This window comes from Gossypium raimondii, chromosome 5 (genome assembly GCF_025698545.1).
Source record: "Gossypium raimondii isolate GPD5lz chromosome 5, ASM2569854v1, whole genome shotgun sequence".
NCBI lineage: Eukaryota > Viridiplantae > Streptophyta > Magnoliopsida > Malvales > Malvaceae > Gossypium > Gossypium raimondii.
The window spans coordinates 47,737,111-47,758,178 of record NC_068569.1 but is presented as its reverse complement, the minus strand read 5'-3'; the positions used below and the strand labels follow the sequence as shown (position 1 = coordinate 47,758,178).

The 21,068-nt window shown below is 32.3% G+C and overlaps 1 protein-coding gene across 1 annotated transcript; it reads left to right on the top strand.

The window, feature by feature from the left end:
* The first annotated feature begins 1,267 nt into the window (after positions 1 to 1,267).
* Positions 1,268 to 3,420, top strand: LOC105767112 (putative disease resistance protein RGA4). The gene is made up of 4 exons (XM_012586632.2): positions 1,268 to 1,735; positions 1,829 to 2,074; positions 2,185 to 2,421; positions 2,899 to 3,420. The coding sequence occupies exons 1-4, from the start codon at positions 1,268 to 1,270 to the stop codon at positions 3,418 to 3,420; spliced, it is 1,473 nt and encodes a 490-aa protein (XP_012442086.2).
* The last annotated feature ends 17,648 nt before the right edge of the window (positions 3,421 to 21,068 follow it).

Sequence of the window (21,068 nt, the reverse complement as noted above, 5' to 3'; positions counted from 1 at the left end):
TTTCTGATAAATTTGATGCATTAAGGAGACAATTTTACAGTCCATCACTTTTAAGCCATGCGCTTACAATGACCTGAATTTACTTCAAGTAAAGTTGAAGGAGAAGTTGTCAGGAAAAAGGTTCTTGCTGGTTTTAGATGACATTTGGAACTAGAGTTCCACTGATTGGACCATCTTACGGGCCCCATTTGGAGCAGGAACCAAGGTTATTGTAACAACTTGACCTGAAAAAGTTTCATCTAATGTGGATTCGGTGAAAGCTTTTTTACTTGGATAAACTCTCGCATCTTGATTGCTTATTCATATTTGATCAGCATGCATTGAAAGAAAGAAACTTTGATGGGCATCTCCAATTTAAAGAAGTTGGAGAGAACATAGTGAAAAAGTGCAACGGCTTACCTTTGGCAGCAAAAGCTATTGGACGCTTATTACGCACAGTTAAGGATCATAGTGAATGGGAAAAAATATATGAGAGCGAGATATGGAACCTACCAGAAGATCCATGTGGCATAATTCCTCCTTTGCGATTAAGTTATCATTATCTTCCTCCGCATCTGAAACGATGCTTTGCATACTGCTCCATATTTCCTAGAGGTTATGAATTCGAAAAAGAAGGGATAATCTTGTTATGGAGGGCAGAAGGTTTCCTGCAACCAAAAGCTAAAAGTCAAGCCAAAGGTCTTGGAAACCAATATTTTCAAGACCTAGTGTCAAGGTCATTCTTCCAAATATCTAGTAAAGATAAATCCCGTTTCGTGATGCATGATCTTATGAATGATTTAGCTCAATTAGTTGCAGGAGAAATGTGTTGCAGACTGGAGGGTGAGAAGCAACAAAAGTTTTCGCATCGCTCTCATCATGCGGCATATGTTAGCGATGATCCGTATCACATTGTGAAGAAGTCTGAAGCATTTTATCAAATGACTTCTTTACGTCCTTTCTTACCTTTACCCCTAATGGTTCCAAGATGTGTGGTATTCTATTTATCTAATGTTGTCTTGGATTATTTGTTGCCAAGACTTAGCTACTTAAGGGTTCTTTCTTCGTGTGGCTATGAGATCTATGATTTGCCTGACCTTTTTTAAAACGCTACTTAAATACTTCTAGCACCAAAATCTATTGTTTACCTGATTCTTTGTGTAGTCTTTATCATTTGGAGATTCTAATATTAAGAAATTGTTCAAAGCTCAAAAATTTACCCTAGAAGATCGGAAACCTTATTAGTTTGCATTTTCTCGATCTTAGAGGTGCGGATTCAATAGAAAGGATGCCCTCCGGATTTGATCAGCTAACCAAGCTTCAAACGTTATCTAATTTTGTTATAGGGAAAGGTGATGGACATCTTATTAGAGAATTGAAAAGTTTGTCAAACCTTGGAGGTAATTTTCGTCTTTCTGGGTTGGAGAATGTTAATGGTCGAGATGCGAGGGAAGTAAGGTTAAATGAGAAGCCAGGGATTGACGGGTTAGAACTACATTGGAGCACAAACTTAGAAAACTATACAAGGAAGGAAGAAGTTGAAAAGCAGGTGTTGGACTTTCTTTGTCCTCAGAAAAAGCTTGAGCAACACATTATTGAGAATTACGGTGGTGCAAAATTCGCGTCTTGGATAGGTGATTCTTCTTTCAAGAATTTGTTGTTTTCGAAGCTTCGTAGTTGTAAAAATTGCAAATCACTACCATCAGTTGGAAGGTTGCCATTGTTAAAAGACCTTTCAATTATTGGTTTCCATGAGGTACAAAAGATTGGTGTTGAGTTCTTTGGAGAAAATGAATTGAACCCATTTGCATCATTAGAGATTCTGTCCTTTGAGAGTCTTCCAAACTAGAAGGAGTGGGACGCTTGTGAAGGAGACGAGAAGGTTTTGAAATTCCCCATCCTCCGTGAACTTTCAATCGTAAATTGTCCTAAATTGTTGGGAAGGTTGCCTACCCATGTTTCCTCATTGCAGAAACTTAAAATCCGTACATATACGAGTTTGGTAGTTTCAATATCAAGTTTCCCATCACCGTGTGGATTAAGGATAGAAGGGTGTGCAGAACTGGTGGATGTTTGCTCTTCTCCTGCAAAGGAGGTTTCCTCTTTGCAAACTCTCTTTCTAACATTTAAAAGTTTAATATTCCAGCAGATAGGATAATGTTAAGGTTTGGAAATTTAGGATATTTTGAAATTGGGGGTTGGAAGGAGTTGGAATCTTTATCGCTACATGGGTTAAGTTTAGTTGGACATCGTTCCATTGATGTTTCGTTCTGTCCTCAACTGCACTCTTTGGAAACTGAGGAAGCCGAATTGCAACCTGACAAGGTTTCACTTGTTGAATCTCTGTGGATATGTGGCTGTGAAAGGCTCAATAGACTGCCAAAAGCCCTACATAAGCTCACATTCCTTACAGTGATGAGCATTTCCGGTTGTCCAGGCTTGGTTTCTTCTGCAGAGAATAACTTACCTCCTAATTTAAAAAAGCTGCACATTTCAGGCTGTGAGAATTTGGAGTAATTGGTTGATGAAAAAGAAGACAATAAGAGTATGAATAGTACCCTCTGTGTTTTCGAGGACTTGAATATCTATCACTGTCGATCTCTAATGTCTTTGTCATCGAAGGGGCACAAAAATATTTGCAATCAGCTTCAACTTCTCCGAACTTGTGACTGCTCAAAGCTGAGTTGCCTATTTTCAAACACCAAGTTACCCACAACGCCTCTGCAAATTGATAGATGTCCAGAGTTGGAATGCATAGCCCAAGAGTTTGACGAAACCGCTTGTCTTGAATCTATTCTAATTGAATGTTCTAGAATTAAATCTCTACCACGAGGCCTAGACAAGCTCATCCATCTCCAAGAGATTTGATTGAGGGAGTGTTCAAATTGGTTTCTATTGAAGAATGTGAGTTGCTTACAGTTACCACCAACCTCAGAGCTTTCTCAGTTGATGGTTGTGGAAATTTTGGAGCCCTTCCAAAGTGCATGGTCAGCATCACCTCCCTTCGAAAATTATGCAACCAAAATTTATAGGTCGCTTGTGGAATGGGGATTACATAGACTCACCTCTCTTCAAGAATTGACCATCAGAGGTGAAGGATGCTCAAACGTGGTATCGTTCCCAGAAGAAGGGATTGGAATGATGCTGCCTCCTTCTCTCACCTCTATCCGCCTTTCAAATTTCAAGAACCTGGAATTCATATTCTCCGAGGGCTTTCAAGGCCTCAGCACTCTTCGAAATTTGTTCATCTATAGTTGTCCCAAGCTAACATATATTCCGGAAAAGGACATGGTTCTCTCGCTTGGTTATTTGTATATTTTATTTTGCCCGTTGCTGAAAGAAGAGTGCTCAAGCGATAAAGGACGAGAGTGGTCTAAGATTTCCCACATACCCCGCGCTCAAATTGATTTTAAAAGTGTCATCCCCAGGGAATCAGATTGAAAGATCTGATTGGTTTCATCAGTCATGGGACAGGTACAAGAAACCATTTCAAATATTTAAGAGCTTTTCAGTTTCATAAATCTAACTTTCCCTAGGAACAAGAGAATAATAGCAATTTTTTTATTGATTGTTGCAGGCATTGAAGGAAAAGTAAACATATTCAACAGATCAGCTTTAGCTTATTTGATTAAATATACAGCTAATTCTCTGTATATTGTTGAAATCATGCAAATTTTATTTGATTTAATATAAGCTCTAGCCATTTCAACCGCATAATGGCCACTTTGCTGTCTTGTTGGATGCCTTTGTAATGTTGCTGAAATCTATTTTAATTGGTTTTTCCCTGGCAAGAATCCCAAGCTCGAAAGGGCTACCAAAACTCAGATCATATTTAGCATAACCCAAGTTTTATCTTACGATCTCTCTGCACATCTGAACCTTAACTGTATCCAAGTTATAATCTCTCTTGAAACAGTACCTCAACATGTTTCTGTTTTCTTAAGCAGAATATAGACTCGACATGAACTTAAGAAGCTTAAGAAGCCAAACTGTAGCCACCATCAACTTATACTACAAACTTGAAGAAGAGAAACAAACCGAGTGTACATACCGTTGAAGAAGAGCCAAGAGGCAGCTGAAGAACAACCATCGAAAATTATCCCGTTGAAAGAAAAGGGTGGAGGCTGCTGCTTCAGACCTCAGCTGAAAGAGGAATACCAAAGGTTCAAAAACAGTTGAAATAAGACATTGAACACAGAGCCTCTGCCTAGACCTCACTCCTCGGCTGTCATTTCTGCTGAATTGTTTTTTTTTCTTTTTTTGAGAATAAAATATGTTTTTTAAACATATATTTATAAAACGTAAATTATATAGTATTATATCCCTTAAAAAAATCTGATTATAGAGGAGAGTTTAAAATTATAGATAACGTTAAAGATATATACAGACGATGTGAAAATTGGAGATGGAGCTGGAAGGCTAAATTAGCCACAGAAAAAAAAAAACCACTTTATAAAAGAAATTGAGGGAATTGACTGATTTCTGTAATATTTATCGTTATAGGTCAATTTTGGAGAATTAATTTTGTAGGAAAGTATCGACACCTTTTATCATGTATTCCAAGGTATCGAGAGTGTTAGGGATCGACCCGATTAAGCAACGAACAAGTAAAAATAGCAGAAGAAATTGAATGAACATACAAATTTAACGTGTAAAAACCCCTTTAAAGAAGATAAAAAAAACCACGGACAAAGATAATTTTACTATAATGGCAAAAGAATGAAGAGTACAAAAGATGGAGATAAAACTAAACCCCAAAAACCCGAAAAACAAAAAACACTCAAAACGTAAACACAAAATTCTCTGAATGTGTTATGAGTTCTAATCTAATGGGTGTTTTTACTAAGGTTGTAAAAGAGCCTATTTATAGACTAAATTCATATGTCAATAATAATAAAATAATCTAAACTAATCAGTGTTTGACTGAAACAAATAAACGGAGTTTAACTAAAAGATTATTTCTCAAATTTGACTGAAAATAGGAGTCATACTTTCATAAAACCCTTGCCGTCAATTTTCATCGGACAACCATCATGGAAACCAATTACTATCGAAGTTAACTCGAAGGTATCGATTGAGGGAACTAAAATTTTAAAAAGGTATGGGATAACCATCATGGAAACCCAAGATATTTGCATCTGATAGCTTTCTTGAATTGACTGAATATACAAGGAAGGAAATCTTGGGACGGAACTGTAGGTATGTAAATTATACTATTTCATGTTTCAAAGTTATGGCTGCTATTCTGCAGTTTGGGTTATTTTAGCTATCAATATTCATCACAATTGACCATCATGATATCTATTACATTCTAACACTGTTAAAAAGGCATCTGCTGCTTCTATTTATGGTTTCAATATCTAACTACTTCAATCAACTTTCTATAAGGTTTTCCAGATGATCATAACTTTTTTGGTTTTTTGGACAGGTTTCTTCTAGATCAAGAAACTATGTCGAAAATAAGAGAAGAAATTACTGAACAGAGGGAAATCACAGTTCAGTTTATCAGCTACACAAAAAGTGGTTGGTAAATTATGAAATAAAAGACAAAAAGAAAGAAAATGCATGCTGACAGAAACATTTTTTTCTCTGAATTATTAAAAAATTATGAATTTCAGGCAAGAAATTCTGGGATTTATTTCACTTGCAACCTATGCGAGACCAAAAGGTACTTTACACTTAACATTTTCATGAGATTATCCTGCAGCACATACTCCTTTTGACGACCCTTTTTCATAAATTCCTTGTTCTTTTATAGGGTGGGCTTCAATATTTCAACTTGCCTTTTTGAAATGGAATTTTTAATTTAGAATGAAATATGAAGTCGCCACCAATTACTTTCAGGTGTGATCGGGTCATCTCGTAACTTGATCTTTTTAATAAGAGGTTTGATTTACTAAAATAATGTTTTTTGATCTACAAAAATCCAAAAAATGGGTTCGGGAGTCGGTTATGCACGAGGAAGGATTAGCACCCTCGTTACGCCCAAAATTGGTATCTAATTGATTACTTGATGTCTTAATGTCGAAAATTGAAAATTTAAAAAGAATTTAAAATGTGATCCCTTTGTATTAATATATTTTAATAGAAAATGCTTTATTCCAAAGTAATTGAGAAAAAGGATCATGCCCCACGACTTAGGACACAACGCCTTTAGTTTTCAAAAACCAGAATAATCGTCGTTTTAATCGTTACTTCAATCTTGTTTTTATATTTTTGAAATGGATATTTGACTATTTCGGTTTTAGAAAGAAGTCATATTCTGTAAGTTAGGAACACAACTCTTCTAATTCTAAAAATAATGAACATTGCCTCGGTCTAAAAATTTTCTTTTTCTATGCGTCATATATAAAAACGAACATAACACTTAAAACGATGTACATTTAACTTATTAGGAGATAATATAAAACAAATAAATATATTTAAACACAGTTCATTACATAGTTGTAGTAAAAATACAATAAAATAGAAGTATGATGGAATGCTTTTAAAAGAAGGAAGTTGCAAATGATATTTGTAAAAATGAAATAGTGGTAGCGATATTAATATATAATAACGTATCATGAATAATATGATGGCAATAACACTGATCGACATTAAGGATAACAATAATAATATCAACTTGGATGATAAAATGAATAAGGCAACTCAAAATAAAAATAAAGATGCATAATTAAAAATCTAAATAACAATAACAAGGATAAAACACAAAAATAAGAAAGAATAATGATGACAAAAATGTACAAATAAAGGAAATGTAAACAATAATAAAGAAATCAGTATATAAATTTAAAAGAAAATTGTTCAATAAAGATTACAAATGAAGGACTGAATCGAAATTTAAAAGAAATTAAGGGCATAAATTGTAAAAAATAAATAGACTAATAAGGATTAAAATGTAACACGCTAAAAGGGACAGGGACTGAATAGGAAAATATTCCTAAATAAATGACTAAAATGTGATGCTCTAAAAAGAACAAGGGCCGGACGAGAAAATATTCCAAACTTCCTTTTGCGCATCGTTTAAAAGGACCAAAATAAAAAAATTAAAATTAAACGAGATAAATTTAAAAAGAAAAGAAACAAAAATAGGACTATATTGAAAATTGTTTAAAAAGCGGAAGGACCAGGGTTGCAAATAGACCATTGCTGGAAAACACGCTAATCCTAGGATGGGTTGGGTCGGTTTTTGGGTCACGCTTCAAAACTACGTCATTTTGGCGTCTGAAGCTTAAGCTCAAAACGACGTCGTGCAAGGAACCTATAAATACAAAAAAAATTTCAAAAAAAACACTTTAGACCCCAATTTTCAAAAAAAAAAACTAAAAAACCCTCTCTATTTTCTCTCAACAATCCTCTCAGGCTGGGCATCAGGTCCGGCGAGCCTCACAATGGCCACCGGTCGCTGGCGACAGGCTTCGCTGTTCCCAGTGGCCAAAAAATGCCAAACACACTCTTTTTTCGGCCTTTCGGCTCCCAAAGCCTAGATTAGGGGTCAACTTTCCCAAAAACGTCAAAAACATTAAAATCCCTAAAAAAACCTTTCATTTTTCTGGGTTTCGAAAGCCCTTTCATCAGAAAGAAGTCATCTTTCACTGGAGATGACCGACCTCGGCCACTCACCGCGGCAAAACGCGAAGAGTCAAGTATGTTTTCAACCTTTACTTTTTATTTTATGTTTTATTTATAAGAAAGATTCGTAAAAAAAATGAAATAAAATAAAAATCACCTTTTGAAGTTTTGTATTCTGTTTTTGATTTCTCTTGTGTCGAAAATTACATGGTGGATTCTGCTTTTATAGTTGTTTATACATATTCTTTTTCTTTTTCTTTCTTTGTTTCGCTACTGTATAGCCATTGTTCTTTGCTGTTTCTATTTCTGCTTCTGTGGTCCTTTTTCTTTCTCTTTTCTTGCAAGTGGCGGAGACAACGGAGAGGAGAGGCAGACCCTTTTTTATTTTGGTGAAATGGCGGCAGAAAGGGTGTGTCAAGCCTCGGCACGAGGCACCTCGGGTGGTGTGAGAGGAGCGGAGCCAGAAACCCTAGGGTTTCTAACTATTATGAAGTTAGTTTAGGTTTTTTTGGGCCGTTGGGCCTCTTTCTTTTTTAGTATTTGGGCTTTGTTTTCTATAAATGGACTATTGTAATTGGGTTTGTAATTTATTTTTGGTTTTATTTATTATTATTATTATTATTATTATTATCTATTTTCTGTTTGGGTTGATTAGTTTGGGGCTTTTATTTGTTGGAAATTTGGGCCCGAGCTAAATTGGCCTATTACAGAAGTGATCATATTATGCCTCTAAGAAGTCGTCTCTCTGATAACACGACAACAAAGTGCTAAGTCTCAGGTATAATGAATATCAATTCATTTGATGCGTTGAAAATAATATCTCTTTTTATATCAGATCAAAGCCACTACAGAAAATGTGGATGAAGCTGTTCGAGAACTTCCTGATGCCAATTTGGTAAACATTTCAATGGCAAGGGTATCGATACCTTGGGAATACACTGTAAACGGTATTGATACTTTCTTAAGGGTTTCAATGCTTCTAACTACATAGGACGCAAGACACAGAAATTGACCTATTCCCTCAATTTTTTTTTAAAAAAAATGGCTTTTCTTTTACTAATTTATCCGGAGCCGGAAAGGTAAAAGGATTTATCAATTAAAGAGTAAATGTAAAAAAAAAAGTATTGTATTTGTTATAAAAATAAAATATAAAAAGCAAAGATCCATTTTATATGACTCTCTTAGGAGCTATATAGACACATAATTATATGATAATAAAAATAAAATTTCATTTTAGCTTTATTTAACTTAATAGACTTAGATTGAATTGAAAATATTATTATATTATATCGAATATTAAAATTCAAAAACTAAAGAATTAATAGCAAGTTTGTTTAATTTAAATGGCTTAAGAGGAATTGGTTTATATATAGCTATATAAAAGGTTATTATATCATGTTGAATATTAAAAATAAAAAATAGAGAATTAATAATAAAATTAAAAGATGAAAACCCTATTTATTTCAAATGGCTTAAGAGGAATTGGCTTTTAGAATATATTTGTTGGTATAAAACTTTTTGTATGATAAGATTATCCAAGATTCTATGGATATATGTAAATAATTTATATTTTATAATTAGTATAAATATTTCAAATGTAAAATTATTTTTATATATTAGTCCAAGATATTGGATAATCAATCAAATTGTGAGAATGAGTATTGGAATAAATACTTTATAATTGATAAAAGTGGATATTTAAAAAAATTATTAAACAAATATAAAAGACTATCAAATATTTAATGGAATACAATCAATCGATTTTTCTTAGAGGGTTAATCAATTGTTAGTTAAAGACATGGCTTTGACGGTCGTGATCAAATTACTTGGCCGAAATATTGATTTTATTTCACTCCAACCTTAATGCCCTTTCATTTGATGGACATCGAGAATGGCTACTATTTGATCAAATTCCAGGGCAAAGAGGATTACGATAGAAAGTTATCTCAAGGGTCTTGGATTGTATTTGGATAGTACCTTACAGTTCAGTCGTGGTCATCAAATTTCGATCCTGCAAAACCTTACCCGAGTATGGTTAAGACCTGGGTTCGCTTCCCCGATTTGTCGGGTCATTTGTACAATAGGAAAATCCTTTGGGAGACTCGGGAATTGATAGGAAAGGTTGTGAGTGTAACACCCCAAATTTTTGGTTCGTAAGTGTGTATGCTTGTTGAATAATTTTATTTGGTGTGTTGGTTAAGTGCTTTGAAAGTTTGCTTTTGATCTTGAGCTTAATTCCTTTGTTTTGGATTTTTCTCTTAAATTTTGGCTTTGTGCTAAGTTTGAGCCAGATGGCTTAAATTATTTTCTTTGTTGGGTTGTAATAAGAATGAGTTTGTTGATTTAGTGGTAAAATGTCAACTTATCTTTTGATTTTGTGTTCGAATCTCAAGGTGCGCAATTATAGAATATTTTTGCTTAGACTTTTGTTAGTTTTTGAGTTTAACTTAAACTTTATAAAAATCTGGTAGGTGGGTTTTAGATTAAATTAAACCTTGTTATTTTTTTTATTTTTTTTATTTGACCCTATCAAATCCCTAAACTTACTCCATCCCAAAACCGTTTACTTCCCTCTCCCTTAGCAGGTTCTTTTACCCACTCTTTGATACTTTTCGTTTCCCTTTTTTTTTTCTTTCTTTCTTTGTTCTTTCTCTTTTACTTTCTTCTTTTTGTGGGTGAGGATCGAAGAATCTGCAAGTTCGGGTACCTTTACTTTAGAATCAAACCGCATGTAACGAGCCTTAAGAGCTTGGCCTTTTTCTTATTTTGATAATTTTTGTTGCTTGTTCATGTGGATATTTCATTGAGTCTCTATTTCGGTCGTTAGGCAAATAATAGTGTAAGTTCATCATTGATTTTCTAACATTGTTCGTTTTCACTCGTTCTGTAACAGCCCGATTTTGACCCTAATCGAAACAGTAGTTTCGGGACCACACATCCGATTCCAAAAAATATTTTAATATTTTTATTCTGTGTTTATTATGTGTGAATTTACATGTGTGAGAGTTTTGTGAATTAATTTTATTGTTTGAGTGCTTAAATTGAAAAAAGGGCTTAATCGCGTAAAATGAAAATTTAGTGGTTAAATATGAAAGTGCCTAATTGTTGTTGTCTTTATAATTTGGAGGTTCTATGATGCAATTAGCCCACTATATAAGTTAGTGGTTGGAAATGGTCAAGAATGACCTTATATTATATGTTATATATATTAATTAGTAAATGTTAATTTAGTAAAATAATAATAATGTTAATATAATGTTTATAAAATAAAACATAAAATAAAAGAACCATGCAATTGTTCATCTTATGGCCGAAACTTCAAAAGAAAAAGAAAGAAAAGAAGAAAGCTAGGTTCGACCCTTGTGTTCTTTGGTTTAGGTATGTGTTTTGTTCAGTTTTTCATAATTTTTATTTTTTTGAGATCGTTGCTTCGTGTTCTTCAAAACCCATGTCTTAATTTTGTAAATTGTGGATGATTTAGAAATGTGACATTGATGAATGTTTGAGTTTTATGATGTTAGTAGGTGAAATATGAAATATAATTGTTAGATTGACATGTTTTGTTCTTGAATTTTTGGTGAAATTGAGTAATTAGGGTTAAATTGTGAAAATAAATTTTTGAGGGACTAAAAAGATAAATAAATGAAAAATATGGATTTGTATGGACAACAGGAATATCCGGCCCTTAAGGAGTGTAGTCAAATTTGGTGTATTTTGTGTTTTGAGCAAAAAAGATTAAATTGTAAAAAGTGTGAAATGTTAGGGGCAAAATTATAATTTTCCCATTCATGTGTTTTTAGGCTAAATTGAATAGAATGGTGTTTAAATAAGCTTAATTTGAATATGTTTAGATCAAGAATTAAAGAAATCAGATTTGGATCGGGGAAAGACAAAAGTGGTCGAGTAGCCGATTTAACAGTCGACGACATCCAAGGTAAGTTGATAAGCATATGAATGTTGATAAATTATGATATATATTTATACTATATTATAAATGAGTTTATCATGAATTTTTTTTGGTATTGCCGAATGCATATATGATTGGGAGATTAAATTCCAAGTTCAATTCGTTCGAGATTTAGTATCCGGAAGTCCTGTACGAACCTAGGAATAGCTAGGATACTTATGTCATGACATAGGATTTCCGATATGTGTTCTCGTGTAAGACCATGTTTGGGACGTTGGCATCTACTTGTGTTTTCATGTAAGACCCTGTCTGGGACAGTGGTATCGATCTATGATTACATGTAAGACCACGTCTAGGACGTTGGCATTGTACAAGCTTTCCGACTATCCGCGTATCCTTTTTAATTCCGAACGGTTCAACGGACAATGTTAAGTGAAAATTAGATGTGAAATTGAACTATCTGTTCAGGTATGTGTTAGTTAATTGTATATATGAAAACGAGGTGAGTTGATTTCTTGACATTATCTAAGATATGTGAATATAAGCTGTGAAATATCATGATTGTATACAAATTTGATTTGGTTTATAGTATTATTTATGATGACAAGGGTAAAAGTTTATATGTGTTTATGAAAGACCATATGAAAGACCATATTCGGCCATGTATTTTGTATATGTGATCAATGTATAATATAGTAGTAAATGATATCTCTTTACTGTGAATGATGTGAATTTTAGATTTATTTATTCAATGTTACAAGTCATAATTATTATACGTGTTTATGCTTATGACTTACTAAGCTCCAAATTAGCTTATTGTGTGTTTATATTTGTTTACTTTGTTTTATAGATTTTAAAGTCATTACGAGCTCGAGGATCGTCAGCCAAGCCTAATCACACTATCGACATTTTCTTTGGTACTTTGCTAAGTTGTTTTCAAGTATATGACATGTATAACACAGTTAAAATGTTGATTTTGGAGCTAATGTGTATGTGAAATTAAAAGCTATACGAAAATGGCTTATCCCTTTTTGTTTGAATTTGGTTTTGATGCATTTAGTTTATGGGATAACATGGAGAATATGCTTATGTTATCATGCGCATGGTTAGTTAAGTTTAGGTAATATATATATTCGGCTAAAGTAAATATGTTTGATAGATAAAGTTTAGTATTATTGCTTTTGACATATTGGATTTAGATGATGCTTTGGTTAAGTTTATATGGCTTAGAAATAGGTTCATGAATTGAATATTATTTCTTAGTTAATGGATGATTAAACACCTATGCAAGTTCGGCCTTATAGGTTGTTATAAGTCTAAGTGTAAAGAACTTATATTTTCGGACATGATATGTATTAAATGGTTAAATAATGTTATAAATATATATATATACGTGAATTGGATAAATATTAGGTTTGAATATGTTTAAATGATTTTGATTAAATGTGTATAAATTAAATGAAATTTGTTGGCTAATTAAGCATGACATATTTATTGTCTTAATGCTACATGCATTCTGTTATGACTCGTATATTTGAGAAATTTAAATGTTATGACAAATTATTTGTTATAATAGCATGAATATGTAATGGTGGGGTTGTTAATTGATAAGTCTTTGGATTTTGTGAATAAATATATTTATTTGACATAACATATTATATGTGGATGTTTTGCTTTTATTTATTTATTTGACTCAAATGAATTGCACATCTTTATATGAATTTGGTAATAAGTTAAAATGTAAGTTGATATGAAAGGTATATAAATCCGCATATGCCATGAATATTAGAATTGATTGTGATGGTAATACTTGCATTGTTAATTGTTTTGATGGTTTAGTATATGTCAGTAAAATTGACTATTAAGTATGGAATAAATGATAATTTTTAATAGTGCTGATTTTTAATTTATGTTTTGTAATTAAATCTATTTGTGATTAGTTAAGTCTGACAAAGTCATAAAAGTAACTTAATGATTAAGTGATTAAGAGTGTTTCATGATTATGTTTTATCCTGTTATGTCTGATAATGCCTCATAACCCTAATCCAGCGACGGATACGGGTTAGGGGTGTTACACGTTCTTTGTTAAGGTTGAACTTTAACGTTTAGTTTTGCTCGATATGTTATTAAGTGTTCACTTGGTTTTTTGTTAGGCAAAAAGGTTGTGAACTAAGACCCTTCGGCTGTGTAATTGTTGTATTTATTCTCTATTTGTGAGGGGTAAGTATTCGAATTCGACATTGGGACTGTTCTTTATGGAAAATGGGGTATTTTGGAGTAAGATTTTGGGATTTAATTAAGTTATAATTAGTTCGTTTTAACTATGTATGTAGGACTTGGAATGCGTTAGTTGTGGGTTTTATCAAATTGGCAATCAAGTGTTTGAAAATGACCTAAAAACTCAATCGAAACTCAATAAAATCGTGAAAAGGGGCTATTTTCGAAATTGCCCAGTGCCACATGGCCGTGTGTGTTTTTGTAGCCCGTATGACTTGACTGTGTAAGGCACACGACCGTGTGTGTTTTTACAAACCGTGTGGACCACACGGGCTAGCTTTTTGGGCTATATGAACTACATGGTTGTGTAGGCCTTTTGGGCCCAATTTGGGATCGTATGAGGGACTCAAAATTTGGGTCCATGTGCATCGTTTAGGGCTGGAGTAGCATGAGTTCTAATATGTAAAAATATAAGATTTGAGATAACTTGTTTTAAAAGCTAAATGAGGAGCACAAGGCTTGGGGCATGAGTTGTCACATGGTCGTGTGTCATTTAAATGTGCAAGATGAAACACACAGGCTCAAAGAGTTACACGACTGTGTGATCCAACTTCATATACATACAGGCGTACACACGGGCTAGGAGACGACTGTGTGTCCTAATTTTGAATGTCCACACAGTCTGAATTATGTCACATGGCCTGACTACACGACTGTGTGACGCCAATGGGACCCTCCAATAAGTCTATTGGAATTGGCTCTGTATCAATGGAATCTCATCATCTATACATAACGAATTGGTGTGGTATATTCATATCATAACATATGAGCAGAAGAACTAGCATTCTTATTGAGACTCGAACTCATAGGAAGAAAATAGATTTATGGATGGAATCAAATATGTAGTAATTCTGAGACAAAAGTATTCGGTTATTGGTGAAAAATCAATATACTTCTAATGTCGAATCAGGAGCAAAATTTTCAAAAATTTAAACTTTTTCCAAATTTTTTGATTTGTTTTAAATTAGTCTCGTATTGTTCCCAAACTGCTTTTAGGACCTTGAAGGCTCGATTTAAGGCCCAGATGTGTATGTTGGCTAGATTTATAATGACTTTTTGGTAATTAATATTAAATTACATTATTGATCTATTTTGAAGTTAATTGTTCTGATTTGTACGGTAATGTTTCATAACCCTAATTCAACAATAGAGACGGGTTAGGGGTGTTACTTATTCCCACCAGTCCCAGATGAATGTAGGTGGCCACCTGTATCAAGCGCTCCATTTCAAGTTGTTAGCCATTAGATCATTGCGTTGCAAATCAAAAGGTCTACTAACGTCAACTTGAATACACGACAACATGAACATTCGAGAGAAGACAAACCAATCTAGATTATGAGGGTGGTGTAGGAACTCGGGGCATAAAATGTCATCATGTCCACATCGAAGGGATGATACAAGTACAACACCTCATTAACAGATCTATTAATTTGTTCACTGCAATCAACTTGTTGACTTTTTAATTCACACATAAATTTTGTTGTAGTTTGCAAATGCACATTTTTGTCATACAATACAAATCAATAAATTATACCAAAGGAAAACTTTAATGAAAAAAACACTATTCGAAAATAATGCACTAGAATAAATAATTTATTGAAAAATCGGATCAAACTAAGATTAAAAAAGTGAAACTGAGTTTCGATTATGAATCAAATTAAATTTTCCAATTCGAATATACAATTTGTGTAAATACAATATTTTTAAATTTTGAATTAAATAATAGTATTTGACATCTCATAAAATTATTACAAGATAAACAATATATAATAATCTTAAAAAATACAAAAAAACCTTAAACCCATAAAACCCTATTAACCCTACTTTAAATACCCTACAACCAAAACCCTACTTTAAGAAAAATCCTAACCTTTTTTAGCTGATTTGGCAGGAAGTGCTTTCAATTGGAAGCGTTTTCATGGCAGCACACTGAAAATGCTTCCAGCTAAAAGCATTTTCCTGCAAATCACTTGAAAACGCTTACAGCTCCAAAAATTGGCCTAGTCCTGCAAGTTTTCCTAAAAATGGCCTATTCACATAATTTTTATTTTTGGCATTTTTAAGTAAATTAGTCAAAGTTAACATTTACTATATAAAAAATATTTTGAAAATTTTTTTATTTACAATTAAATTTCAAATAAAATATATTTTTATATAATTATGAAAATTTAAAAGTATTGATTCTATTAAACAATGAAAAATATCTTTTAAATAGAAAATATTAATTTTATTTTATTAATAATTGGGATAAGTATGTTGACGGTAAACTGTTTTCCACTTTTCTTGAGTTTTGCCATCAATGCTCGCCCTCCAACAACCCATTTGTGGTTTATCTTATTTATCTCCCAATATTTAGGGCACGTTTGGTTCACTGTAATGGAATAAAACTGTAATGGAATAGAGGCGTAATAGTATTCAATTGTTTGGTTAAATGGAATGAAATGGAACTGTAATAGTATTCTTATGTTTGGTTAAATGGAATGATGTTGTAATAGCATAAGGAAAAAAACTAAAATGACTAGAATACTCTTAGTATAATTTTTTAGGTAGATGATTATTGTTATTGTTATTAAATTTTAATAAGATTATTAATATAAACAATAAATAATTTAATCATATTTTAAAATATTTATTATTAAATATAATTTAATAAAATATATAATTTAATAAAATTCTTAATATTAAATATTCTTATATGAATTTACTAAAATCATAATATATAATACTATAAAATATAATTTAAAATAATAATTATTAAATATTATTTAATTATCTTTAAGAAAAATGAACAATACAAATTTAGAATCTTGATGAAGCACAAAATAGAAATTAAAATTATCTTTACTAGTTATATTTTGCACTGTTATAAATTATTTCAACATATATTTACTTTTGTATTATACTTATAAAATCTACTCTATTTATAATGGTAGAACTTTCAAAAGCGAAAAATTAAAAGAATAAAAATTAAATCAAAATTTTCAATTTTTAATATATTCTTCAAATAATATTTCAACTAATTTAACATTTTATCTCCTATATTCTTTTGGAATATTAATTTTATCCCAATCTTATACCATTCTTCTATATCATTTTGGTTAAATTTAAGCTTAAATCTTATAAAAATAACATGTTTTAATAATAAATTAAAAAACTTATTTTATTAAATTCCATAAGTTCAACTTAGTAAAGCGTGCTTCTTTTAAAAGCGAAAAAGGAAAGCGGTTATGATATAATTTAGTAAATTAAAATTAGTCAATATCCAAACTTTACATGGATTAAATCATTTAAAACATGCATTATTTAATAAATTGAAAACAAATCTATTACATCAATCCATAACAATTAAATTAAAACTTGAATAATAAATGAAAATAATAGTTAAAACAGAAAAAACAATAATTCTCGATTAAAACAGTTTACTAGTGTTTGAGAAATTCAATTATCCTTAAAAAACAACACATTAATCATCAAGAAACAATACGACTTCCATGCTTATCAAACTAGCTCAAGGAAGTCAATTGGGAGACTAAGACCTCTTGATTCTCGAATCTTAAACAATACAATTTAATCATTTGTGTCCTATACTTTAAGCAAATATTCTCTCCATTGAAGGTGTAGTAGATCACTTCATGCAAGACAACAAATCAAAAAGCAATTATATAAAGTACAAAATAGAAATCTCTAAGCTTCAAATCTGGAACTTTTTCATGCGGTGGGTTGGGATCAAGGATGCACAAAACCAAACCACAAACTTGACAATGCATCTCGTAATTTCTGTTATGACTTTTAAATGATAATAAGTAATGGATCTCGAAATTCCTGCTATGCTTCTTCTATACTCCTGATTAGGCTATCCGCATCCAAAAAATTGCTAATCGAACTTAAACCATATCAAATTGACTAAAACATATTTAGTGTTCAAATCTGATTTCTGATATCTTTTGTGCAAACAATCTCAAAGTTACAATATAAATTATGTGGTCCTAATCCAAATTCTGAACTAAAACAACTCAACGAATAATCATGAGGCTCACTAATTAAAAGGTAAATCATACATAAAGATTTGACCATTAATCGCATACAAATTTGACCACTAGTCTCTACTACATAACGAATAATGCGCAAAAAACAACACAACTTTGATTCTCCATGAAAATTAAGCCCCATAAGCAGCCATGTTAGCTCAATATCATATTTTGTTATCCTAGAAGCAAATCCTTAACACCAAAGTTACATGACACATATAACCACACTTAGCATTAAACCTTAATTTGGGTCATAAAAACCTTGTAAACTACTTCACCATATCTTTTGTTATTAAGATTATCTGTAATTTTCTTTTCTCCTAAAAACGAATATATATATATATATATATGCATATTCATGGATTAAGCGATCAGCAATGATGTGCAAAAATGTTAGCTTATTTATCCAATAAAATCTATTATCAACAAAATTTAAGATCTTTTAAACCAAACCCACCTCCAAAATCAATTTTTTGAATGAAACAATAAATACCTACAGAACCAAAACTACAATATATTGTAATCGAACAAGAAATGAATCAAACAAGCTAGTCGAAACACTAGTTGCGCATATTCTTAGTAGAAATCAACTCTTACAACTTGATCAATCACAATTAATCATCAAGAAACAAAAGAGACAGTCAAAGAAAATATTTTCATCTGTTCAATCGAACATGCAATAGAAACAGTCAAAGAAAAGCCCAATGGAAATCATAAGAAAAGAATCAAAATTAGGAGAACAAAAGATTCAGATACCTTTTGGTGAATAATCTTCCCTGCTCTAACCCAAGAAATCGGTTTTAAGTAAAGAGTGAAAAAACATTTTTTGTTCCTGATCAAATGAAGAAAAGAAACGTAGGAGAAGATGAAGCTGAGGGCAGAAATCGGTTTTAAGTTACCAAACGTAAGAAGAAAAATCAATGAAGAAAATAAGTAAAAAGATTACCTCTGCAATCAATGGAAGGGAAACGTAGGAGAGGATGAAGCTTGATGAGGCGAAAAGATTACCTCCTTCCTCTATTGTTTGTCGATCATTGCAAGAAGCGAAGATGAAGAAATTGTGAAAACCCTAAACAGAACTGAACTAGTCTTACCCGAGAACTACAAGAAATTGTGAAAACCTACCTCTGGGGAGATGAAGATGAAGGCGAATCGATGCTTGATTTGGGGATATGAAATTTGGAACAAACTTTTTAGGGAGAAGAAAATAGGATATTTTGGTCTCAAAATTTTAGGGAGAAGAAATCAGTAAACGGTGAATACCAATTCGTTGCCCCCACCCCTGGATACCTATTACAGCTGCTGAGGGAATAAACAAGTAATAACAAAACGGTGGAATAGTAAACGGTGAACAAAATAGTGGAATAGGGGTGTAATCACTGTAGCGCGCGAAATAGGCAAGGAATGGAATGGCTATTCATGCCAATCAAACATGTTGTTAGATGCTTAAATAATATTTGTCCAAGGTCCTCAACTTTAACCAATCTTCATCACTCTCATTGATCCATTTGTTATTCCAAACCTCATTAATGGTTATTAAGGGTGACGTTGGATCAAGTCGAATCAAGTAAAGAGATTTTAGGTTAATCAAATTTATGAGTCTTATTTTATTATCTTAACTCAATTTAAATTTTCTTTGAATCGAGTTGAGTGAAATGAAATTCAAGTTGAATTGAATCGAGTAAAATTGTTCGAGTTGAATTAAAAAAATTAAACATATTAAATAAAAATATTGTTACAGTATAATTAATTTCATGTTAGAGCACATAAATTTGAAATTTTTTTCAAAGCCAAAAAGAAGAAGATACTTGAGTATGATAAAATTGAATAAAGATTGACCCGATTAAGCAACAAGTAACAAAAAATAGTGGAATAAATTGAGAAGTTGAATACACAAATTTAATGTGGAAAAACTCCTCCAAAGAGGATAAAAAACCACGGGTAAAGATCATTTTACTATAATGGTGAAAGAAACAAAGAGTACAAAAGATGAAGATAAAAACTAAATCCCGAAAACTCGAAAACAAAAAACCCTCAAAACGTAAACACAAAATTCTCTAAATGTGTTATGAGTTCTAATTTCTAATGGGTGTTTTTTTAAAGTTGTAAAAGAGCCTATTTATAGTCTAAATTCATATGTCAAATAATAATAAAATAATCTAAACTAATCAGTGTTTGATTGAAACAAATAAAAAAAAATTAACTAGAAGATTATTTCTCAAATTTGACTGAAATAGGAGTCATACTTAACAAATCTCCACCTTGACTCATATTTCTACAACGCCATCTTTGCCAAAACCCGCCATGAGACTATCTTGAACAATGCAGGGAATTAACTGAATCGAATCTTTGCTTAGAAACTAGAAGACTTTTAGCCTTCGACTTGTACACTGCCAAATCAAAACTAACCCAGGTCTGATTTTCACGAACACAGTGCGCTAACTTTTCAAAACCTGCATCCAAAAGAGAACCTCTCTTCAACGAAATAGTCATACATTTTTCCCTCCTATGACCAAGTTGCCTCCACTCCAACCGAGTTGACTTCGACTCTATAATGGACGAGGGACGTTCGATTTCACCGATCACTATAGAACCTTCCAGAATATAAAGACTGCTAGTTCTTTTACCTTTTACCGAAACGAGAGCTCCACAAGATACTTTAATGCCGCTCGACTCGATGTTGATTCTGCATCCTTTCAAGTCTAAAATACTTAAGGAGATGAGATTCTTTCGTAAATCAGGTACATACCTAACATCTGAGAGTGTCCTAATCGTTCTATCGTGTATCTTAATTTTAACAACACCAATAGCAATTACCTTACTAGATGAATCCTTTCGCATGCGCAGAACTCCACCTTCAACCGAACTGTATGTGGAGAACCATTCTCCATTGGGACACATGTGGAAAGAACATCCCGAATCTAGGATCCACTCAGACGTGAGCTTGGAGTTATCGCTCGTTGACACTAACAAGAAATCATCAACGCTTTCATCGATCAAATTAGCACCAGCTATATCTTCTTCGTTACTCTCAGCAGCTCTTTTATTATGCAGTTTATAACAATCTGCTTTGACGTGACCTAACGTTTTACAATAGCGGCATATTTTGTCTCGTTTCTTTGATGCTATCAAAATGGAAGCTTGTCTATCTGCCTTGCTATCCAAATGAAGCTCATTGTCGAGTTTGTCTCTACTCAACAAATGACCATTCACATATTCAAACGAGAGTTTGTCTCTGTCATAAATCAGGGTCTCCTTGAAAGACTTGTATGGAGGGGGTAAAGAGCACAATAATAGCATAGCTT